This window comes from Brassica napus, chromosome C8, assembly GCF_020379485.1.
Source record: "Brassica napus cultivar Da-Ae chromosome C8, Da-Ae, whole genome shotgun sequence".
Taxonomy (NCBI): Eukaryota; Viridiplantae; Streptophyta; class Magnoliopsida; order Brassicales; family Brassicaceae; genus Brassica; species Brassica napus.
In genome coordinates, this window is record NC_063451.1 from 24515270 (window position 1) to 24540789 (window position 25520).

The following is a 25520-nucleotide window of genomic DNA, read 5'->3' on the forward strand; positions in this document are numbered from 1 at the left end:
GTGACTGAGAGTAATTCGGATTAAACAGATCTAGGAAGATTGTTTAACAGATTTCTAATATACAAGAAAGCGTTCTTGGTATCTTGTGTTTTAGTTCTTATATCTGGTAGTCCCTGAACTTTCATTTGGTATCAGAGCGGGAAACCTCTGTGGTATCATACACTACTAAGAGGTTGAGATCCTGCGGATTTCATGGACACCATGAAGGAACTATTCGGAATTCATAAACCCATTATGCTGGACAGCTGCAACTTTGGTCATTGGAAGGCAAGGATGCGACAGTTGATCAGAGGAATTGACGAGGATGCGTGGACTGCAGTAGAAGAAGGGTGGTCTGTGCCTACGATGATGACTGATGACAAAACTCTTGCTCCAAAACCAAAGAATCAGTGGACTGATCCTGAAAAGGCAGCATCCAAATTCAACTCCAAAGCTCTTACTGCAATCTTCTCTTCAGTAGATCTGGATCAGTTCAAAATAATCCAGGGATGTGAGTCTGCTAAGGAAGCTTGGGATATTTTGACCAACCACTTTGAAGGAAATACTAGCGTGCGAAGAACAAGGATCGATCACTTAGCTTCAAAGTTTGAAAATCTCCGCATGACTGATGATGAACCAATTGATGGATTCATATCCAAGATCAGTGAACTTGCCAGTGAAGCGTCGGTTCTTGGAAAGAAATATGATGAGAAGGTTTTGGTGAAAAAACTGTTAAGATGTCTGCCTCCACGGTTTGAAGCTTACAAGGCAGTACTGGATATAGCTGTCAATACAGATGAAATGAAATTTGATCAATTATCTGGTATCTTGAAGGTTCATGACCTGGAGAAATCCAATCGAATTTCAAATTCTCAAAAGAGCATCGCCTTTGTATCTGACTCAAACGAACAGGACCGAGTCACAAAGATAGAAGAAAACTTGGGACTTATGGCTCGAAACTTCAACAAATTCATTAAGCGAATGGATAAAGGAGGGAACAGATCAAACTCACGATTTCAGAGGAACGACTCAGATCGAAGCAACCCTCAAAACACCAGGCAAGACTCGAAGAACTCTAAGAAGAAGGAGTTACAATGTCATGAGTGTGAAGGGTATGGACACTTTCGCAATGAGTGTCCACTAGCTAAACGCAAAGAGCTCAAGTGTATTGACTGCAAGGGATTTGGACACACTCGAAGTGAATGTCCCAATAATCTGAAAAAGGACAAGTCACTTATGTGTTTCAGTGATATAGAGTCGGAGAGTGACAGCGACAGAGATGAGCTTCATCTAAACTTTATGGCACTTGTCAGCAAAGAAGAAGAACCAAAACTAGATTCAGGCGTGGAAGAGGATGAAGATGATCTCAACAACGATCTTGAATCAGAATACAAGTCTCTGTTCGACAAGTTTGCTGAACTCAGTCATGAGAATCTACAACTACTCAAAGATAAGGCAATGCTGAAAGCTCAGGTGAATATTCTGGAATTGGAGAAACCTTCTGAACAAGCTACTGAGTTGTCTATCCTCAAGAACTCAGACCAAGAACTGCTATCGTTGAAACGAGCGATGACTGAACAAGAGAGGGTTCAAAAGCAGATTGAGCTGAAGATGAATTGTCTGAATGAGCTACTAACCAAGGAGATGGACAAGAGCAAATTACTTGAGAATCAACTCGCTGACAATCTCAAGAAAGTAAGAATGCTCACGACTGGTACAACAACTCTAGATCAACTTCTCACCATTGGTCAGTGTCCTAGCAGTAACTGGGGATTAGGTTTTCAAGGAGGCACTTCCAAATCTGCGGAAGAAACAGTGTTCGTGAAAGGGAGTTCGAATGAAAAAGAAATTCATACCACGACGAAGGTGCAGATTAATAATCAGAAAGGAGAGAACCTAAAGAAGACTGCTACTACACGACGAGGAAACGGATGCCACTTCTGTGGAAAGCGTGGTCATAATGTCAGATTTTGTTTCTTTCGAAAAAGTCAGTATCAACGTGCATGGAGGATGAATCTTTGTTTTATGGAACCATCACTGTATGGTCATGTGTGGATAGCTAAGAAGGATCTGTACCCAAACTACAAGCAGAGAGCCTTGACTGTTGCACACAGTGAGAAGTCAGAAACACGCACCGATGCAAAGCAACCCATCATCTGCAACTTCGCAACACTATCCACTGAAACTAAGCTGGTAAGCAACGTTGCTTACACAAGTTCTGACTCTAACTCACAGTTTGATACCCCCTGGTACTTCGACAGTGGCTGCTCAAAACATATGACTGGAAATCAGGATTTCTTTGAGAAACTTGAGTTTATCAAAGGAGGCAAAGTGACCTTTGGTGATGGAGGACAAGGAAAGATACGAGGAGTTGGGGAACTGGACAGGTCTGTCTTACCTAAGCTTGTTAATGTCTTCTATGTGGATGGTCTTAAAGCAAATCTCATCAGCGTCAGTCAATTGTGTGATGAGGGGTTAGAAGTAATCTTCAACAGCAAAGAATGTCGAGCTGTTGATGCTAAAGGGAACGTTGTTCTATGTGGAGTAAGGTCAGGAAACAACTGTTACATGTGGAAGCCGTCACATTTATGCTACTCAGCTAAGGAGTCTAAATTGGATCTGTGGCACAGGCAGCTCGGACATATGAATACTAATGGACTGACCCGACTAATTAACGCTGAAGTTGTTAGGGGAATTCCAGAACTTGAAAAACAAACCGATACAGTGTGTGGAGGGTGCTGTCAAGGTAAACAAGTGAAGGTCCAGCACAAACAGATTTCAGAGATTAGATCCAAGGGAATACTCAAGCTAGTACACATGGATCTTATGGGACCTATTACTCCATACAGCATTGCAGGAAAAAAATACATCTTTGTCCTAGTAGATGATTTTTCCAGATATACATGGGTGGACTTCCTGAGAAATAAGTCTGACGCGTTGGAGAGCTTCCGTATCTTGGCCTTGCAACTTAAACAAGAAAAGGGTGGCATCGTGCAGATCAAGAGTGATCACGGAGGTGAATTTCAGAATGAGGAGTTTGATAAATTCTGTCACAGTCAAGGAATCAAGCATCTATATGCAGCTCCTAGAACCCCACAGCAAAATGGAGTAGTTGAAAGGAAGAACAGAACTCTACAGGAGATGGCAAGAGCTATGCTATGTGGAAACAGTGTGCCATCCGGGTTTTGGGCAGAAGCTATAGCCACTGCATGCTATGTCATAAACCGAGTGTATGTCAAACCTAACACAAAGACTACTCCGTATGAAGTTTTCAGAGGGAAGACTCCGAACCTTAGTCATATGCATGTTTTCGGTTGCCTGGTCTACATACTCAATGATAAAGACCATCTTGGTAAGTTTGATGCAAAAAGTGATGTAGGTATGTTCCTCGGATATTCAACTAACAGCTCAGCATATAGAGTGTTCAATCAGCGTACCAAATTCATTGGAGACAAAGTAAATGTCGTGTTCGACGACAGTATTGGTTTCTATCAAGCTCGAGTCACTCATAAGATTGAGAGAGTTACACCACCAGCTGAAGCTTCCTCTGACGTAAGGGTCAAAGAAGAATCAGAAGAAGAGGATGAACAGTCTGAGGATCAGAAAGTGGATCTGAATCAAACTAAAGTGCATAAGAATCATTCTTCAGCTGATGTGATTGGTGAAGTGTTTGGTGAAAGAGTCACACGCAAGAAACATATTGATTTTCAGCAAATGGTCAAGCTTGCGTGTTTCACAGCTGAGATGAACGAACTGGAGTGTTTTGTCTCATTGATTGAACCAAAGACGCTTCAAGAAGCTCTGAACGATGAGTTTTGGACAGAATCTATGCACTTGGAGCTTGAACAGTTTGATCGATTACAAGTCTGGGAACTGGTACCACGACCTGATGGTGTGAATATCATTGGCACTAAGTGGATTCACAAGAATAAGACCGATGAGAAAGGAAACGTGATCAGAAACAAATCCAGACTTGTGGGACAAGGTTACACACAAATCGAAGGTGTGGATTTTGACGAGACTTTCGCGCCAGTTGCTCGACTTGAGTCAATCAGACTGCTGTTTGGAATGGCTTGCAATCTGAAGATCAAACTTTATCAGATGGATGTGAAAAGTGCATTTCTGAATGGTGTACTACAAGAAGAAGTCTACGTCACACAACCTAAAGGTTTCGAGGATCCTCACTTTCCAGATCATGTTTACAAACTCAAGAAGGCATTGTATGGACTGAAACAGGCCCCTCGAGCATGGTATGATCGTCTGACAGTGTTCCTTACTCAGGCTGGATTTCAAAGAGGAGGAGTTGATAAAACCCTGTTCATTGGAGAGAATGGGAGAGATATCCTCATCATTCAAGTATATGTCGATGATATAATATTTGGAGGAACATCTCAGTCAATGGTTGATGAGTTCGTTAAGACGATGACTTCTGAATTCGAAATGAGCATGGTGGGAGAACTGAGTTACTTTCTTGGACTACAAGTCAAGCAGTTAGACGATGGAATCACAGTCTCACAAAGCACATATGCAAAGAATCTCATCAAAAGATTCGGTATGCAGACGAGCAAGACAACCAATACTCCGATGAGCACAACTACAAAGCTGTCGCGAGATGAGGATGGGAAACCTGTTGATGAGAAACTGTATAGAGCCATGATAGGGAGCTTGCTGTATCTTACCGCGAGTCGACCTGACTTGTGTCTAAGTGTCGGCATTTGTGCTCGATACCAGGCTAATCCAAAAGAGTCACATATGAATGCAGTAAAACGGGTTATCAAATATGTGAAAGGTACATTGGATTTTGGTCTTCATTACACCTTTGAAACTAACGTGAATCTTGCAGGATTTTGTGATGCTGACTGGGCAGGTTGTCTGGATGATCGTCATAGTACTTCTGGCGGATGTTTTTTTCTTGGGAACAACTTGGTGGCATGGCACAGCAAGAAACAAAATTGCGTCTCTCTCTCAACTGCTGAAGCTGAGTATATTGCTCTAGGAAGCTGTTGCACTCAATTACTTTGGATACGCCAAATGCTCGTTGATTATGGTATCATCTCTAACCCTATGCTTGTTCACTGTGATAATATGAGTGCCATAAACTTGTCTAAAAATCCGGTTCAACATTCACGCACCAAACATGTCGACATTCGACATCACTTTGTGAGAGAGTTAGTTGAGATGAAAATCGTGATTTTGGAGCATGTATCTACTGAAAGACAACTGGCTGATCTATTCACCAAACCTCTGGACTACAACATGTTCCTCGGCCTTCGAAAGGCTTTGGGAATTGTGAATCTCTGAATAAGTCATGTCAGAAGAGGAGAGCATGACAGTTGTGTATATGTGTTACTGCTTGTCGATATGCCACCACAATCACAAAACTCTGAGTCAACAAGTTCGATTGTGCAGCTTATTTCACCTGTCTCCTTTACAGTAAAGTCATTTGATTCACTGGTGAAAGACACTCATCTTGGATCAAGATGCTACAACATTTTCGATCTGAGCATTGATCACTGTCTGGATTGAATGAGGAAACACAGCAGAGACTGAGTGAAATTTGGGTAAGAAGAGTGCCCTGGATTACTAAACAGAAAAGAAAAACAAAAGGCCCTGAATGATGGACACTCGTAATGGAGCTGGAGGACACAACTTTCAGACTCTAATTTCGATCACTGTCTGGATGGGGCAGGGTTGATGTCAACTCTGATTGGTAAAATAAAAAAAAAATGTTTTCTGTGACAGCTACTCGGCTGAGAAATAGCTACAGATCAAGGTTACAATAACTGTCGAGTTGGAGAGACAGACACACAAGAGGTCTACACTGTGTTTCCAGACCATACAAATGGCTATGCTGCAGAAGTTCAGGTGTGAGTGAGCTGCATGATAGGATCATGTCTGTGACAGCTACTCGGCTGAGAAACAGCTACAGATGTGGGTTGGTCTCACTGATTCTTTATCAAAAACTTCTTGGTGGCTGAGTACGAGTGGGAAGCAATCTGTGTCTCTCTCCTCTGGACGCTAAAAGACATTCTGGAGTATGTCTTCTGGCAAGGTGCTTTAGTTGCTGTTTCTTTTGTGTGCTGCATTGCGTGCAAGGACATGATTACCAATCTCACAAATTCTCTTTCTCACAAACTGAGGTGCTGTTGATATTGGGTCTAATGTCTTGGGCCTAGTGCTATTGTTTCTAACGGGCTTGGTGAGTGTGATTAGGGTTATTTTTGAGGATTGTATGATGCAGCTGTCTTCAAGTGTCACATCTCTCTCTATCTATCTCTCTCGCCGGCGCACTCGATCTCTCTCACTAGCAACATGCAACCAACAAGGAGAAGCTCGCGGCTCATGAAACTGAAGAATGTCGAGACTACTCCGATGAACCCACTTGACCTCTCTTCTGGGTCATCCTCGCGCAAGCGGAGCCGCCGTCGTGTCTCAGCTGGTGACACTGCGCCTCTACCCAAGAACGTTGAGCTTGAAGTCGAGTCTCTCTCAGATGGGGAATCCTCAGACGACCACTCCGACGAAGCTCCGATGGCATCAGACACTCCTCCGAATCGCTCCAAAGAACAGAGATTTGAGGAGAGTCGGAATGTGTATCAAACTAAAGCTCAGTTCTATCCAGAGCTTATGCGACCTAAAAGGATGCCAATGACTGAACGGTTCTTCTCAATCAAGGCGACTGAGCGCTTCAGAGAGCTCCGAGGGCGGAATTTCATTCCTCAGAAGTCTATCTCCCTCACGGACGAGAATCTCTCTAATGTCAGAAGAATTGTGATCGGGGCAGGCCTGATTCATACCCTCACTGATCTCGACCCTTATCAGCCCAATGTAATCCGCGAATTCCTTGCCAATCTTCCGGAAGCTGAGGAACGAGACGATGGTGGTGTAGCGGTGTATGTTAGAGGATCGCTTGTTGATTTCTCTCCGAGTCTGATTAATTCGATGTATTGCATTTCGGGGTTTGAAGAAGATCCTAACTGGATGGATGAACGTCTTGATGAAGTTTGTGGTTTTTTCACCGATGGACGAATAAGACGAGGTGAGAACATGAGTTCGAAGTATCTCACAGCTACGAATCAGGTTCTGTACAAGCTCGTCTGCTCGAATTGGATTCCCACCAGGAACTACACCTCAATGAACCAAAGGCGACTCAGGTTCATCTACATGCTTCATCATCATGATGGATTTGACTTCGGGAAACTCGTCTATGATCAGATAATTGCAATGGCAGCGAACACTCAGACAGAGAAGACTCGGTGTATCATGTTCCCTAACTTGATTCAGCAGGTCATCCATTTTCAGCGACCTATAACTCCTGACTTGCTTCATGATGAGTTCACTGGAACACCGAAGCTTGTTGTCAAGGATGTTAAAGCTGGTCGTGGGTCTGGAGCAGACTCAAGTGCTGCCAGCCTTGAGGACGACATCAATCGCGCCATTACGGGACTCAAAGCCATTCGAGTTCGCCTGAGGAGTAAGGGAGATGCACAGTGTTTTGTCTTATTTTCTACTCTATGTCTAACGAATGATTTTTCTCTAAATGTGCACCTATGCAGGGGGAGACTATGAGCAACATGTTGCTCATCCAGGGGTTGAAGAAAACGATGAGCAGGATGAAGATGAGGAAGACGCGTACGCGTAGGATGATCATGTCTTATTGCTTAATGATACTTTAAGTTTTAATCCAGCTTGTACTATTTAAGACTCAGACTATGTGTTTCGACTATGCTTTTATCAATTCCGTGTGCAACTTATTTAAAAAATATGTTCTCAGTTGATGATCACTGGTTGAGTAGTTTCTTTGTCTTGGATATGTGTGCTGCGTGGATGTTTACATTGCAGGTTGCATAGGTTGTCACATTCAGATAAAAAGGGGGAGAATGTAAGCTCAAGAAAAGCAGCTTGTCGGATTGAGAAACAGAGGATGTGTTATGCACAATATAGGAAGTGTGACTTGCTGTTACAAGTCGGTTATGAGATGATGACGTGTCAATATCTCATTGGTTCCAAGATGTTACTTTGGCGTGAAGCAAAGAAGATTTGGAAGATTTGGGCTTATCACAATATTTAGGCAACTAGGGTATTGTGTTAAGGGTATATAACCTGATTACTTTGTGGATATCGTCGTTAGCCGTTTATTGATTGAAAAGCTAGAGCAAGAGGTTTGTTCTTGAGAGCTTAAGAAAGACGAGTACTTGAAGGTGTAGCTCGTGCTTTCTGTTTTGATAGATTAGGAATTGGTCCGTCTCTAGTCGTGTGTGACTGAGAGTAATTCGGATTAAACAGATCTAGGAAGATTGTTTAACAGATTTCTAATATACAAGAAAGCGTTCTTGGTATCTTGTGTTTTAGTTCTTATATCTGGTAGTCCCTGAACTTTCAAGCTCCAAGACCTTTAGAGAGACACACCTGAAACATAGTATGTACATGTGTGAGCTAATGTCTCAGTTATCTTTTATCTAAACTTTTTTTTCAGATGTTAGAAAGAGAGAAGACGGTACCGAAACAGAGTCAGCAGCCTCTACAAGCCTATGGACTGGAACTCCAAGTGCCTACAGAAAAAAAATTGTTTCATAACATTTTAGTCTATGGTTTATAAAAAGTAGCAAATCTCATAAATAACAATTTTTAAGTTTTATCACAAAATAGCATTCAAAAAGAAAATTTCCCAAAATTACTTTTATTAATCGATAAAATCACTAAAACCATACATCCTATTTAACCATAACTCCACCTACTAAATACTAAGCCTTAAACATAAATTATTAAACCCAAGCCTATAGAAAAAAAACAAAAATTATATTTAAAAATTTTAATGATATTTTAGTGAATTTTTTATTTGTATTAATTTTTTGATCAAAAATTTAATTTACTGCTATCTAAAGATATTTCTCTTACATATAATAATTGCGTTTATATGTCACAATCCTAGTTCAAACGTGTTATACTGTGGATTGTTATAAAAAAGAGATAAATTTAACCAAAAAAAAAGAGATAAATTAAGTAGATGACTGATATTACAATGGAAGCATTAAAGAGGCGAGCTCCATCGATATGAAGCTTCAGTCCATGTCTCTTCGCAATCTTTCCAACACTATCTGTGTATTCAGCGCTCAAACATCTCCCACCAGAGCTGCATCAAAACCTCATAAGAGACTACTAGCTAATATAGCATGCAAGTATGATTTACGTGTGCATGCGACACTTACTTGGCGTGTGTGTTCTCCAAGCAAATCAACATTGTAGATGGATAAAACGTTCTTCCTTTAGGGTCTCTAATAGCTGCTTCTATAGCCCCCAACTCCATCGTCCCGTCTTCTTCATTCTTGACTGTCTTGGGATGCACGCCTCCTATTGTTGATATCCCTCCATTCTCGTAAACATGGATGTGGGAGTTGTCTCCAAGAATCACCTCGCTGCCTCTCACTTCGCAGTGAACCATAACGCATATTAGATTCCCCATTGTGCCGGATGGCACGAAGAGAGCTGCCTCTTTACCCATCATCTTAGCCATCTCCTCTTCAAGATGTCGAGCTGTTGGGTCGTAGCCAAGGATGTCATCGTCCACTTCTGCACTAGCCATTGCTTCGCGCATAGCATCAGTGGGTCTTGTCACGGTGTCTGATCGTAGATCCACACTTCTTGTCACCATCTTAAAAGCCCTAACGTGTTATATAAGGCAAAGATTTAGAAAAGGATGAACAAAAGCATTAATAACTAAAAAAACATTAAAAACTTTTAGAAAAAAATCAATCCTTATCAAATTTAAAACCCTAACCTGTTATATAAGGTAAAGACTTCCTAATTGTTTATGATTTTTCTTAATAATATGTTTCAACAGTTTTGACTGTCATGATCAGAAGGAAAAACCCTTGACATTTCACTTTCCAGTAATTGAACGTTTGAACTGGTCTTTGGGGACAGACCAATAAATCTCCTATTAAAATGTAAAACGTCAGTACGAATCTCACTAAGGCCATCATTAACCCTTCCTCTTAAGTGGGCTCTTAAGAGGTGGACCCCACCTTTTTTTTAAAACCAGACTCCTTCTCCTCTTCTGCAAGAGGTTACTTTAGTTGGGTTTTTGTACTGTTCGTGGACCCCACTGACACGTGGCGGTCCGTGATTGGTTCGTTTTTAATTTTTTTTTAAATTAGACAAAAAAAAACCTAAGAACTCTAACGTTAATCATGCTCTAATTGTTGCTTTTAAATATTAGAGATTAGGATGAGAAGAATATTAAAATGTTCCCTTCCTTCTTAACATCATTTGAAGGAAAAGTCTTAGAATATCTTAGTATAATAAAATATTAGTCAGAACATTAAGAAGGAATGTATAAAAAATATAGGGTGAATATAATGCCATTTAGGCAAAGCCTTGGTCGAGCTTCTTTTCCTTTTTTTCAAGGAATGTCCAGTTGAGTTCAAGAGTATTTTATAACTGAGCCTGGATGGCAGAACATGTCGTGCCATTTGTCAAAGACTTCTTTGAACTCTTTGGAAAAGTGAGTTGGGGTATTAATCCTCAATCATATTTATCTTGGCACAATAAAGACATATAGATATAGTTTCTTATCAAACAATAATTTGAATAAGATAATGATGAACTCAAAGTAATTCATTTTATTGATGAAGTCGTGTATAAAGCAAAGTATCAAAACAATTCATGAAACATAAACTCAGAAAACATGAAAATGAGAATGTCAAAAGGCAATTATATAATATGGCCTTCACAATGCATGTGTTGCCATATGGCGCTCAACTTCAGCTTCATTAGCTATAGGAGGCCTCATCTCATTATTCTTTAGCTCAATGTATCTTTTCTGAAGCTTGTCAAATATGTTGATGGTATCTTTGATTTTCTGCTTTCTTTGTTCAGAAGCCAAAATATGTGACAAAAGGTCATTATGAGTGGTGAACTTCTTAGCCGTGTGTAGCAACAACACATCCTTTGGATGGAATGTGGAGTAGGTCTTATATAATAAAGAATAATGTGTTATCTTTTCACCACATAGTTCAAGACTATAAGCAATATCCATCAGAGCAGAATTATATTTGTCCACGGATTCAAAATCCTGGAATCTGAGGATCTCCCATTCATGGTTGGCCTTTTGCCACGATACCGGTTTGAACCTTTTCCTTAACTGTAACCAAAGGTCACAAGGATCCTCAACATGGAGATACAGGTCTCTTAATTCCACAGTGAGATGATAACGAATAATCGTTATAGCTCTATGCCTTTCACTGTCAATGATATCATTGTACTCATTGATGCATTGTCCGAGTCCTCTGGATCTCAGGGCAACAAGAGTATTCTTTACCCATTCTAGGTAATTATCTCCAGAGAGATTTAGGGCAGAGTAATCTGAGGGTTCAAATCTCGACATCTGAATATTTAATGAGTAATTCAAGCACTTAGAATTCTATGTAAGCAATAGAATAAATCTATGTATATGATTTCAATAAGGCTTTCCCCCAAATCATATAATCTATTTGCTTAAGCAATCTTAGTATGAGAATGATCAATTGATCATTGCATCTAGTAATCCTTTTAATTATAATTCAAATTGGATTGATTATATGTATAGGGTATTAAGGCCTTTTAGAATCTGAATAAGGATCAATCATCATTTTATTAAATGAGATCAAGCAAGATGGATGAAATCAAGCAAATGCATGGATCAAGAAATAGCTGAATGCATGTTCAGAACTAAGCATTGGACTTAAACAATCTATATGTGATTCCTAATGCATGAGGATATTTGGTTTTCAAATATCATAAAGCAAAAACCGATTCTTTCCCCCTTTTACAGGGTAAACCAAAACAAGAAAATTTTATAATTTTCAGGATATGTCTAGAACAAATTCAATTAGATTTTCAATCAATCGGTTTCAAAGCTGGTTTATGTTTTCAAATTAAACAAACATGCTTAACTTTAAAAATAACCGATTTAATCTAATTAGATGCAAGCAATATGAACCAATTTAGATTTATTTTAAATGCCCCATGATTAGAATGATCTATTATATGTATGCATGCTCAGTTTTAATAAAACTATATGACAAGCGGATGCATGGAAATGATCAGTTCATGATATGTGTATGATCTAACAATTTACTAATCCATGTTTGATCTAATAGATGCTATCAGGTATGTATATATGATCAATATATAATTCAATCATCACAAAATCAGTTTTCAAGGTTGGTTTTTAGATCAAGATAAATTTATATCATTTGTTGAAACTATAATGAACCGATTTCAAGGCCGGTTTAGATTTAGATAAATTTTGACAAACAACTATGTGATCAAATGATTTCAACTTAGTATTTATTTTAGCCTATGTCATAACTATTTAAATCAAGACTATATGTTATAATATTTTGATAAATACTACCTAGTCAAAGATATGCATTTAAAACAATCATAAAAGTTTTAAATTTTGATCAGTTACAATATAAAACATCAATGGTCAAAGATATGCATTGATTTAGGATTTAAGTTTTGATATCTTTGGGTTTGACTGAAAGATTATGGCTGAAAAGATTGTGGCCGGAAAAGGTCATGGCCGGAAAAAAAAATCATGGCCGGATTTGGATTTAGGGGTTCAGCCGATTATTGCTTAGAGTTCAGGGGATTGATAAAAATCAAGCAAAAAGGATTTAGGGAATTGATATGTATAATGGCCATCAAGATACATATCCGGTTATAAAACAAACAAGGGGATTTGAGATTTTGATGTGGATAAGGGCCGATTTGGATCGGTAAGCACATCGAATGGGATTAAGATTTTGATGGCCAGCTTATTCATCCGGCTATACAGCCGGTAATACGGCCAAACAAAGATTATGGGATTCAATCCTTTAGTCAATCCGGATTTAAGGCCGGATCAAAATAGGAGAAAGGAGAACTGATTTTAAGGCTTGCTAGCTAAAAGGGGTTTATGATTTTCTCTAATATCTTTTATAATTTCAAATAGTTCTTAGAATCAAGATTCATATAGATCTTAGATTATTAATAAGTTTTATAAGTTTTTAGAGATTCTTAGATCTTAGAGATTCAAATAATTTTAGAATCAAGATTCATATAGATCTTAGATTCAAGATTAATATATGTGATAATTTTAGATATATAGATTTTTATAAGTTTTATGATTCAAATAGATCTAATAATCAGGATTCAGATATGTGGTGTTCTTAGATTTTATGGATAGATTAGTTTACCTTTTAGAAAACACCAAATTGATCTGAATGGACCACCGTGAGAGAGAGCTAATCCGCGGATGAGCTGGTTGAGAGAGAGGTGGAGGAGCTGGCCGGAAAACCGTGAGAGGGACAGACTTGGCCGGCGGAGCAAGGCTGAGGGCCGGAAGAGATGGCCGGAAAAGAGATGATCGCCGGCGGATGGGATTGCTCAGGTGGAGAGAGTCTCGTGCTGATAACATGTTAAGATTTGAGAGAAGATTTGTGAGAATGTGTTGTATATTTCTTATTGCTTACACCACTATATATAGTGGTTCATACAAGGTGGAGTCAAAGGGAGAATTGATTACATAGATACTTTACATAATGACATGGTCAAACTCATAAAGACTAAGTTTGAATGGGTCTTCCATGTGGCTGGATGTAAACCCCCAATGAACTCTAGTCTTGAACTTGTATGGTCTAGGTTATGGACCATCCACTTCATGATTCATGACAGAAAACGAGTACTAGTAGTAGTAGTAGTAGTAAAAAAAGTATTTAGAATAATTATTGTGTTGAGCATGATGATCATGCAGCTTGAGATTTGAATCATATAGAACCGGAGGAGTACCTGTGTAAATGAAGAAGGATGTTCTTGTTTCTGATTCCAACTTGAGCTTGATTAAATAAGCTTGTTGCGGCCTAACACCAAAATAACACATCACAATAATTAAAACATTTTCTTTAAAAAAGCATCTGGAAGCTAAGGAAAGTTCCAGGTTTGCATGTTAAGAAAAAGGATAATATACAAACACAGAATCTGTTAGGCCAAAGCTATCATTTGGCTGCCAGGAACCCTTTAGAATTTAGGAACGTTTGGCACTGGAACTTAAAAGAAAACGACGAAGTTGGGTACCATATGGGAAGCACAAGTACATGTGTTTCCAAGGCAAAATGCTATTCACGAGATAGTTGTTGTCTTCTTATTATCCTCGACCGTATCGATGAACCAAAGTTTTATATTGTTCACTTTCAATTGATCTAAATTGTAAGGTCTTTTATTATATTTGTCAAAACTTATACTAGTTTTTTCATAATGACTATATCAATGATCTGTCATACCATAAGTTGGATAACTATTTCTCACCACGTATTTACGAAAGAAGACAAGTATGATGCAGAAAAAGACAAAACATGATTTTGTAATGACAATACACACATATGTAAATTTTATTCTGTTTCCTGTATAAATTTCCTTTATATTGGTATAGTCTCAAATATTCATAATATGCTATATATATATTACGAATTTAAGGAGAAACAATGATCTATGATGGAACGGATATCAAATATACATGGAGACATGCTATAACTAAAGCACCAATTAATTAAGGTGTATCATTTACAAATCTTCCTACCATTAGTTCTAAAACACCTAGATTTGTTTATTCATTTTTAGAAGGAAGAAGAAGATGGAAAAATGGAACGTACCACTTGATTAGTAAGAAAGACTTAAGTAGAGAAGATGTCTCTCACCCACTAGTCGTCAATACTTTTTCAAAGTCTCTAAACTTAGTGTGGAGCAGCTGTGACTCCATACCTTCATGCATGTCTCTCCTATTTATAGAAATGTGACTGTGATATAAATTGAGTCAGGTCCCACGTTTCACTTCTACTCTCATGGATCATGGCGTCTCCGTCTCTATCGGATTTTTCCAGATTTTATTCTTTTTTATTTTTCATTTTTCTTCTCTACAATAAACTAAAATTATACAATCGTTATAAGCGTGACACCAAATTTTGAGACTTTGCTATATGTTTATTTCATTCATATGGGACTTTCTTCTTCTTTCTTTCTTTCTTTCTTTCTTTCTTTCTTCAATAATTGTGAAAGCATACGCTATACGTATATACAATTGTTTTGTAGTGGCCCTACACCAAATAGTTAAGAAAAAATCTGAGTGGAAATTGAACTTTCGATGACGATCGAACTCAGTTTACCCGCCAGACACTTTTACTGGTCGAACCAATAAGACATATTTCATAAATCATAACGAAAACTTTCCAGCAACGAGAGCGATCTGTAATGATAATAAGTTTGTATATTTCATTTTTGGAGTGGTGACGCTGCAGTAAACGTTCAACGAACTTTAGAATATGAAATATGAGATTATGCATGGATTGGTGAAACATTAACTCTTCAAATGTTGCATGAAAGTTTTCGATACGTACTTTTTCTTTTAAAATTGTTTTAGCTTGCAATAAAACATCTCACTCAGCCAGGTAACTTTTAATTATTAAAATATATATATGGTTGATGAGGCCATGAGGGTTGACGAAGTTTCTTATTAGAATTTTTCTCCCACCAATTAATAGTTTGGAGTTTAAAACAAGAACGTTTATGTAACCCGTTTTAAAATGGCATTATACTAATGTGAACTCAATAACATGTTATCAGTTGACCCTCCAAAAAATAATTACAACATGCTATTATCGTATAACTTACACGGCATGTGTTTCCTTAACACGCTATTTTTTCTAATAGATTATAGATCAAATCATTCTCAACAAATGATTTGTAATTTCGAACAAATTATGTGTATACTATATGCTACATAATTTATTTAGGAAACGTTTAAATTATACTAAATATAATATAACTAAAATATAGCCAATCTATTACAAAGGCAAAAAGAAAACTAAATTAAGCAAACATAAAGCTTAATTTGGAGTACCAAGATTAATTGCGAATACATTATTTATTTTTGAAACACATCTCTCCCAAGAAAAGAACATCTCAATGGACAATGGTTGACATCTAACGGCCACATGGCATAGAGCATCAAAACTGATGAAGCCGTCGCTATAAGTTCCTGCAACAAGGTATCAACGTTAGCACTCTTGATTTATTTCTTATTACAATATCAAAAGCCTAGTTTACAGTTACTACTGTTGGAACTATTAGGGGACCAGAGCCTTCTATCTATGTTAACTGTGTTGGTTTGGAGATTATTGCAAAATTCAATGTAGGAGTTCTCATTTTATGGCTAAACTTGTGCATCTGATTTTCATTCAAGTAAGAGTACATATACTGAAATACCTATTACAAGTCAGTCATCTACAACCTAACAAAACTAGTGCTGTTTGTTGACGTTTAAGCCAACACTTGCCTGATGATCTAAAAGACTAAAACCCAATTTTTACAGGGAAGGTTTTGAGTGAAGAGAGATGTGGGCGTAGGCAAGAACATTAACCTGGTTATTGTAAAGAGCAATGGCTATAGAGCTTCCCATGTACTCGATCACATTTAAGATCCCGGTATAGGCCTGAAAAGCATGATTCACAAAGAGTTTAACATAGAATATAATCAAGTAAAAGATCTATGAGTTATCTAATAACTAAATCTAACAAATATGATAATCCAAAAGTATAAAACTTTGACACTGTGAGCTGTATTGATATCACATAAGCAGCTTTCTTTGAATTAAAGTAAAACAAATACCAGCTAGTGCCAACACAAAACAAATTCTTTAAAACAGCAGAGTGTTGATATATTGACATATCAAAGATGCAAAAAGAATAGAGCCAAAAACTAATGAAAGAGACCGAAGAAGCCTCTTTCCCATTCTCAATCCCGTCCATTTTCTGCCCCTTCCTCCTGCAGCCAGTCTCAACATCAATGTTAGTCAACACTGCCACCAGGTGCATTGACACTAAACATAAGGCATTAAATTTTATCAAAACTCACGTTAATGTTGGAGATGAAGGTGCTTCAAAGGATTTTAATTTCTCAAAAATTATGTACATAAATACAAAAGACATGAACTGCAGTGGTTTGTATTCAACGCTACGTTGGATGGCAATCCATGCACTCTGCAAAGGAAAAAAAGAGAGAAACAGAAACAGAGAGAGATTCATATATGATTGAGATATTAACATTTCAAATCTCAGATTGATGTTAGGAGTTTTCAAGGCTCCTAAGACAAATGATGTAGTATAAAAGGTTGTCGAACCAATTCTAAGGGATTTCAAAGCACTGAGAATGCAAATACTCACTTAATCTAAGTGCAACCGGTGATTTAAAAGATTTCTAAACTAATGATTAATGCTAATGCAATTGCAGGATAATAAAAGCGATAAATGAAGTAACTTTCTTGATTAAGGGAAAAGAGAACTCATGGGAATAGGGATTAGACCTTGGGTGATCAAGTTTCGAACTAAAGATGGCAAACGATCAATCAAACTATCAACCTTAAGCTTAGACACAGTTCTAAACAAGCTCTATGTCTAGATGAATATTCATTTACTAACACATTTCAAACATCAAATGTCTTGGTTGAATAATACGAAAGCAATCATTACTAACAAGTCTAATGGCTATCTTAGCACTTCTAACAACAAATGTCTTTGGCAAAATATGGTAAAAGCTTAAAAGAGTTGTTTCAGGCATTTCATCAAACATCTTTGGGTGGAAAATGCCTAAGGATCAACTTTTGAGAGACCAACTCAGAGGATACATTATGAATACTCTACTAGCAAGGACTAAGAATGATCTACACTAAAACATCCTAGCTCTAACCTAATCACCCTTAATCTCCCTAACCCATGAATTCAAAAGGTGATTACTCACTAATCTCCATGATTTCTCTTAAACCCATATTGGATTTCAGATTAATCATGTAGAGAAATACAGAGAATCGATATGAAAACAACAAGACTGCAATAACAAAAATGATCAATTGAATCAAAAAGATGAACTTTCCAATAGGTTTTTTTCTGGTTTTCTTAAGATCAAAAGATAATCAGCCTCCAGTGGCTTACAAAAGGTACTTAAACATAGGTTTAGAAAGTGTAAAACGTGCATAACAAAATGACCAAAAAGCCCTTGATAAATCATAAGTTCGACCAAATAGACGACGCAGAGCGACCTCGGACGTCGCTCTGGGTGCTGGGAGCGACCTCAGGTAGTCGCTGTTGGACGTCGCACCCGGCTTGTTCGTCGCTCTCAAATCGACACAACCCGAGCGACCTCTGGGTGTCGCTGTGGTGAGGTCGCTCTAGGAGCTGGAGCGACTTCGCCTTGTCGCTCTAGGAGGTCGCTCCGAAGCGTAAATGGCGAGCGACCTTGGGGTCTCGCTCTTGCAAGGTCGCTCTGAAGCGTAAATGGCGAGCGAGTTCATGGCGTCGCTCCGGTAGGGTCGTTCCCATGCACTGCTCGTCCAATGATCACCTTAATCACCTCTTTTGAGCTCCAAACGCACTCAAATGTCCCCAAGAACTCCATGTGATACTCCAATACCCAATTAAGACCCATGCATGCAAAATGCAACCTAAACATGGTTAAATCCTAGTCTATATGATCAAAATGCACATGAGTGAATGGATAACACAATGGAAATATGCAAGATATCACATATATGCATAGATATGGAGAAACAAGAAACTTTTACAGCATGAATACACAAAATTCACATTCCTAAAAAGTTTCAACATTATTCTTCTGAAGTACTTACAAACACAGTTGCTATTGCTAGGTTGATCAACATATCATTTCTGGAAGACTTGGAATACCTGTAACAAGATGGGTCAACAAATCATGATTATAATATGCTTTTGAACGATGAACATAAAAAAATTTGAGTGGAAAGTAGACTCATAAGGAATCTCTTACCTTGGACCCCCATGGTATTATAGGCTGCTTATCAGCATATTTAATGTCCTTGGAAACCTGAATTATGAGAAATTCACCCAGGTTTAAGAAAGGAAGTCCATAGAGTCCAAAGAGGAACAACTTGGACAACTTAAACAAATACAATTACAATTATGAAATAAATAATAAAAGCACAAAAATCATATAAAATTGGACAACTTGAGATGAAAACCAATAATTACATAACAAACTAAATCAAATACAAGAACATTCATAGAGTGAAACGATGAATAACTGAATATTCCTTTATATAAGCACAATCAACTTTCTAAAATAGTCATGCAAATCATTTTTTTGGTTTACCTAGACTGCACAACAAATTCACAATTTCAAAATTAAAATAATTACTTATTTATGATAAAGCACCAAACAAAAAGTATCAAAATTACGATCAATATGGCCAATAATAGAAATAATATAAATAATATTTGTTGCTGGAGAGTGATCTCTCCAACTTTGAGTTGGAGATTGTCCACGTAGCCATAGAATCTCTCGATGATAGCTTCAAAGAGTTTCGTTTGTTTCTATCTGTTGCAAGAATGTCTTGGCATTTTAGATTTGACATGCCCCATCTCTAGACCTAAAGGTAAAGATTGCTTTGTTGATACATTAATCAATTTCACTACTTTTGATGACTATATTTGACATATCACATAGGGACCAATACTTCGAAGAAGGAGTCAACTCCTTTTTACGTCCACATACCAAACCATTGTCTGCTACCTACCAAGACAGATTGCTTGGCTGGATCAAGTCAGTAATTCCATGGCCTTCCTCTGAGATTGGTTTCAGTGACACAAAGCGTTTTACATGGTAATATACTTTTATTGTGGTCACTTGCATGCATCAATTTTGCTTTTGACGTAGTACTAAATTACTAATATATGTTTTTTTTGGTAGTTGAATGAATCTGAGTTGCAATTTGATTGGATTTCTTTGTACGTGGAACTTGCAATTTGTGATTCCCATAGGTGGTTTACAGCTGTAAGGTTTATGTTCTCCACTTTGCATATCAATAACATACTTGGTGATGTATCAATAACATACTTGGTGATGATACAAAGTCTCGTTGTTGCAGAAAGATCTCTCCAACTTTGAGTTGGAGATTGTCCAAGTGGTCATAGAATCTCTCGATGATAAGGAGCCCACAAGTCTCAAGTCTAAAGCTGCTGTCATTTACATAGCATACAAGGACTTATCCAAGGCTAGGACTGGTGAGCCTTATCACTGCCAAGCTGTTGTGAGACGAGTAATAAACGAGGCTACATGAACATTGAGCACCCAAGGTGATTGCTAGATTGAAGATGAAACGGCTTCAGCATTGGCGGCTTCTAAGAAGAGATCCTGAATGATTAGGAGTTCATAAGCTATGGAGTTGTCTAGTCCTAGGTGGTACGTACAAAAACTGTGGACTCTGCTCTTCCCCCACTAGTTGATTAGCTATTTAGTAATTTAAGACATTTGAAGATGTGTATCGGATGGAAATATTTAACTATTAATTAGTGATGCTTATGTATTGTGTGCTTTTGGTCTCTATTTAAGACATTTGAAGATGTGTGTCGGATGTAGTAGTACTTAACTGATATTACTTATTACTTTGTGCTTTTGGTCTCTCTATATATGCTTTTGGTCTCTCTATTTAAGACATTTGAAGATGTATATCAGATGATAGTATTTAACTATTAATTAGTGATGCTTATGTAATTTTGTGTTTTTTGGTCTCTTTCTTTTTTTTAAGCATGTCCCTGATGCAATTAAGTTAATTTACTATTTTTATTTGCATCATTTATAGATTAAGTTGACTTTGGTATGCATTAACCAATTTTGTGATAGTATGTAATGCCCAATCTAGTCCTAAATCTAAGATTGAGCACTACAGTACGAGAGACATTGATAAGAGCATTATTTCATTAGTTTTCTAACCGTACCTTCATTTCTTAACACCATTTGGCAAAACAACCCCTAATTAAAACAGCATTTATGTAGACTGATCCTTCCAACCATCGTGCCGTTTTTTGCTTTATAGACTCCACTACACACCGTTTCATATACGGGAGACTAGTAAAGCACACAAAACCCCGTGTCTTAGAGAGAGAATGTCCAATCAATCAATCCATCACTAACTATCGTCTTTCTCCAACAAACACCGCCTTAGACTCCGAGGAAGAGGACGGCTTGTCATCCATTGAAAGCATAACTCCTCTCAATCAAAGATCGATTCCGTTCACCAGTCTCCTCTCTCATTGAAAAGGTTCTTTCCTTCTTTCTCTTTGTTTTGCTACATTTAGTAACTTGTTTTTTCCTCTGAATCATTTGCTTCCGCTTTGAGATAGTTCTCTCACTTGGATCCTTTCGAATCTTACTCATTGATCAAAAAGCTTATACAATTCAAATCGGTTCAAACTGTTCTTACTCGGTTAAAATCAATTTAAATTAATCTATTTAGTCTAAATATGTTAAATTAAGAAATAATGTTAGTATAAATCTATAAATTTGTTTAATTTATTTTATTTTGTATATCTAATTTTGATAATTCATCACAAAATTTTTTATAACTAAACTCAAAAACTAAAGTATGTCATATAAATGTAAAATATATATATAATAGATTAATTATTCGTTAACGCCTAGGCCTCGCCTAAGCCTCGCTTAGGCCCCGAATAACCCGGTTAGTCGCTAGTCCTCTAAAAAGCACCTAGTTACAGCCTATTGATTTTCTGAACATTAATCCAGATCATAAAAATACACAAGCAAGAGATATACAAGCAAAAAAATGATTATGAATTAAACTGAAGACAAAATAAACCAAAGAATAATTATTGAAAACGTAAAACAATATCTAACTATAGAATAACAAACACATAATTATTATTATTAAAAGAGAAATATATGAATACTAGGGTGGAAGATCACCACTTGTATTCGATGATAAAACGTCCATCTCGCATGATAAACTCTTGCTTGGGGCAGCAAGAGAAGTAGTGAAAGCCGACTGGGAGCTCAACTTGCTAAAGAAGAATACAATAGATAACTTGAGGTGGAAAGAGTTTAGCGGAAAGGATGGGATCTTGGCCAAAACACTCAAGGCACGCATTGACATGGAACGTACGAGAAGAGAGTTTCTGTGCAGCTCTTCACTTGCGTTGAAGATGCATAGTAATTTCGATGCTACCAACGAGAGAGAGTGTTGTATATGCTTCTTTGATTTGCACCTCTCCGCTGCTGGTTGCCGCTGTTCCCCGGAGAAGTATTCATGTTTGACTCATGTGAAACAGTTGTGTTCTTGTCCGTGGGTTGCTAAATATTATCTGTTTCGGTATGATATGGATGAACTGAATGTTCTTCTTGAGGCTGTGGAAGGGAAGCTCAGTTCTGTGTATAGATGGGCGCGTCAAGATTTGGGATTGGCTTTAAGTGAACACCTCTCAGGAAGCAAGATGGAGACTGGTGAGGAAGAACCACAAGCAGGTGCACTTTTAGGGAAAGATTTACAGTTGAAAGTAACATCGAGAGAAGATCTAAGTAGAGGGTTAGAAAAGAGGTTACTTCTGAAAGTCAAGGAGGAGCAATTAACACCAAGCCACTGTATGAAGCCAGTCAAAGAAGAAGAAGGCATCTCTATGACAGCTGCTAAGTCCACAAGTGGAAAAAAGAATTCACAGAGTGTACCTGATGATGTGATACTCCTAAGTGATGATGAGCATGACATACCTAGGAAACAAGGTTCTGAGAAAAGAGATGCAGTTTCGTCTGGAAAGCATTTGAAAATACAGGAGAGACCAACCCACGTTTTAGCGTTGGAAGCGCCTAGCAAAACTCCTGTTCCCATGATAGAAAAGCAAGCAATTTATTTGCCTGATAGACAAATCACTATGTCATTGCCTACTAATGACCAAAGAGCAGTGCAAGGGGATGTTACAAGTTCTGTATCGCATGGGGAAGTTAATGCCGTAGTTGATGGTGTTACGAGCAACCAAGATGGTGTTAAACCTACCAGCTGTAAATCCAAAACCTCTGGAGCTTTGGCTATACAGGAAGTGGTTGATGGGATAAGAAGTAACTCAGGGACACCGTCTTGTTCGCAGAACAATAGTCCAGATAGGATCATCCGCCAAAAGGGTCCACGTATAGCAAAAGTCGTGAGGAGAATCAATTGCAATGTAGAGCCTCTAAACTATGGTTCTGTGCTTTCTGGAAAATCATGGTGCAACCGCCGAGCAATTTTTCCTAAAGGTAACATGTTGTTTATGTAAACATATATGCATTGATGATATTTTGCAAAGTGCTTAATGTCTATTCTTCTTTGGTGCAGGGTTTCGTAGTCGGGTCAAGTACATAAACGTTTTGGATCCGACGAGGATGAGCTTCTACGTTTCAGAGATTCTTGATGCTGGACGCAACAGTCCATTGTTCATGGTAAATTAATATCTTTCTTGTCTGAAAAAAAGGTTTCATTGCCTTAGATTATCTTGGTCATTAACAAACTGTGTGGTATGATCTTCTTGTTAGGTTTACTTGGAGGGTGTTCCCAGTGAGGTGTTTGCTCACTTGTCTCCTACAAGATGCTGGGAGATGGTACGAGATAGAGTAAACCAAGAGATAAGTAAGCAGCACAAAGCCGGTAAGCCAGATCTTCCTCCTCTGCAGCCCTCTGGGAGTCCTGACGGTTTTGAAATGTTTGGATATACATCACCTGCAATCCTACAGGTAATAATAGTAAAACCAACTTTGCCTAGAAAATATAAGCTTCATTTGTAAATCTAGTTGACAGATAGATAATCTAATTTGTTAAAACAGGCCATTGAAGCATTAGACGTGAATAGAGTTTGCACAGAGTATTGGGAGTCCAGGCCTTACTCGCGGCCACAGGTTCAGTTCCCTGCAAATGCTCTTCTTCTCAGAGAAGCCAACACAAGCATTCAATCATCAGATGTGAGAAATCTCCAGAAAGCTCCCAGACAACGTCTATTACCTGCTGGAGCGAAGTCTAATCTCAAAGTTCTGCTCAAGAAAGCTAACATGGAGGAACTAAGCTCACTTCAAGAGGTTTTAAGTGAGTCTAACATAGATTTGGTGACCGAACTTGTGAAGGAAGAGATCCAGAAGCGGTGCTGATTTAGTTGGAAGGAGATTGATTTTTAGTGTGTACATACAGAGTTGATGAGGCTCCCTGCACGTTCTTTTTGGACACCCTTGCAGAGGAAACAGGGAAACATATAACCAGAAGCCTGTTTCTTCTTACGTCTCTTGAAACAACAACACAGAGGAGAAAGAAAGGAAGAAGACTTTAAAGGCTCTTGAAACCATTAGTTTTAGACTTTAGTCACTAGTGGGAACTACAACAAGATTCATGTGTGGATTGGTTTCCAGTTCAACATCACACACTAGTTTTGACATCTATTTTGAAAGTCCAAAGTACATTGAATTGAAAGAGATTATCAAAAAATTACTTACCCTTTTTCTAATCTCAGCTCTCGTGGCATCTCTAAACCAGAAAAAAATCAATTTCCTTGCAACTGTGAGGGTGTTTCATAATAAAATGGAGGAAATTATAGGGTGACAATTGCATTGACAGATCGAGCGATCCTTATTGTTTACAATTAGATATAACTTAGACAAACAACATTTAAAAAGAGAGAGCATTTTCGGTTTTGCCGGTTTGGTTTAGGCTTGGTTCCTGAATCATTTGCATTGCTTGCTGCCCAAAAAAAAAAAATCAATGCTTATAAATATCAGTGTCACTTGTTTGAGAAAGTTATAAGTACAGAGAAATATGATGAATATTCTTACTTGTAAGCAAGACAATGTGTAATGTACATCACTTATTGTTATCTGGTGGTGTACAACCATTCTGATCCTGAAACCACATTCCAAAGTCAATATTTATATATCTAAAACATATAACTGTTGTAAATTAAACTTGATTTGGGTCATATTATTAGGCTAACAACTCACTAACGATGTTTAGCCCAACCCAAATTCTAGAAAGTGTCTAGAAAAATCTCTATAAGATAAAAAAAAACTAGATATTTTGGTAGAATTATTTACATAATTAGGATAAGATTATCAAGATATTTTAGTAGAATTTTATAGATTTAAGATTAAAATATATAAGATATTTTGTACTTTTGAGGCTATAAATACCTCCACTCTCTTCTCATTTTGTATCACCAAGAAATAATCAAATTTGTAACAAACTTTCAAGTAATAATAAATCTTCTTCTAAGTTATAAAATATTTCTTCTTCACAAAACGTCTTTCTCTTCAAACACTTAAACACTTTCTCCATCTTTATAAAGTTTTTCATTCCAACAAAGTGGTATCAGAGCTATAAGTTCCTTTTGAAGATGGCAAACAATGGTGTTCCCTTCCAAGTTCCATTGCTCACTAAGAGCAACTATGACAATTGGAGTATTAGGATGATGGCTATTTTAGGAGCACATGATGTGTGGGAAATAGTCGAGAAAGGCTTCAATGAACCGGAGAATGATGGTGGTCTATCTCAAACACAAAAGGATGGTTTGAGAGATTCAAGGAAGGGAGACAAGAAGGCTCTCTTTCTAATCTATCAAGGATTAGATGAAGATACATTTGAGAAGGTTGCTGGTGCAAGGACGTCCAAAGAAGCATGGGAGAAGCTTCAGACA

At 37.8% G+C, this 25520-nt stretch overlaps 2 protein-coding genes across 3 annotated transcripts; one reads left to right on the top strand and one right to left on the bottom strand.

Annotated features, from left to right (window-relative positions):
* Nucleotides 1-8142: 8142 nt before the first annotated feature.
* LOC125591667 (low-specificity L-threonine aldolase 1-like) lies at nucleotides 8143-13957 on the bottom strand. Of its 2 annotated transcripts, XM_048766260.1 has the most exons (6): nucleotides 13795-13957; nucleotides 13203-13413; nucleotides 9189-9641; nucleotides 9001-9112; nucleotides 8481-8531; nucleotides 8143-8388 (listed from the first exon to the last, which is right to left on the bottom strand). In XM_048766260.1, exons 1-6 carry the CDS (start codon nucleotides 13883-13885, stop codon nucleotides 8359-8361), a joined length of 948 nt encoding a protein of 315 aa, XP_048622217.1. In that variant the 5' UTR covers nucleotides 13886-13957; the 3' UTR covers nucleotides 8143-8358. The 2 variants fall into 2 exon arrangements, with proteins under 2 accessions (XP_048622217.1, XP_048622216.1); XM_048766259.1 differs by lacking the exon at nucleotides 8143-8388 and having other exon boundaries at nucleotides 8424-8531.
* Nucleotides 13958-19504: 5547 nt separating this feature from the next.
* Nucleotides 19505-24331, top strand: LOC125591918 (putative lysine-specific demethylase JMJ16). The gene is made up of 7 exons (XM_048766848.1): nucleotides 19505-19686; nucleotides 19845-19857; nucleotides 19952-20122; nucleotides 21774-23106; nucleotides 23186-23289; nucleotides 23383-23580; nucleotides 23671-24331. The coding sequence occupies exons 1-7, from the start codon at nucleotides 19505-19507 to the stop codon at nucleotides 23986-23988; spliced, it is 2319 nt and encodes a 772-aa protein (XP_048622805.1). The 3' UTR covers nucleotides 23989-24331.
* The last annotated feature ends 1189 nt before the right edge of the window (nucleotides 24332-25520 follow it).

What these genes read in the sequence shown, in the direction of transcription:
- LOC125591667 (XM_048766259.1), bottom strand. Translation starts at nt 13,885, where the DNA reads ATGTGTTATTTTGGTGTTAGGCCGCAACAAGCTTATTTAATCAAGCTC. An exon ending in ATCCTTCTTCATTTACACAG is followed by an intron (nt 13,414 to 13,794) that starts GTACTCCTCCGG and finishes ACATGTTATCAG; the next exon opens with CACGAGACTCTCTCCACCTG. An exon ending in TTGGAGAACACACACGCCAA is followed by an intron (nt 9,113 to 9,188) that starts GTAAGTGTCGCA and finishes GTTTTGATGCAG; the next exon opens with CTCTGGTGGGAGATGTTTGA.
- LOC125591918 (XM_048766848.1), top strand. Translation starts at nt 19,505, where the DNA reads ATGACTATATTTGACATATCACATAGGGACCAATACTTCGAAGAAGGA. An exon ending in CCGAGCAATTTTTCCTAAAG is followed by an intron (nt 23,107 to 23,185) that starts GTAACATGTTGT and finishes TCTTTGGTGCAG; the next exon opens with GGTTTCGTAGTCGGGTCAAG. An exon ending in CATCACCTGCAATCCTACAG is followed by an intron (nt 23,581 to 23,670) that starts GTAATAATAGTA and finishes TTGTTAAAACAG; the next exon opens with GCCATTGAAGCATTAGACGT.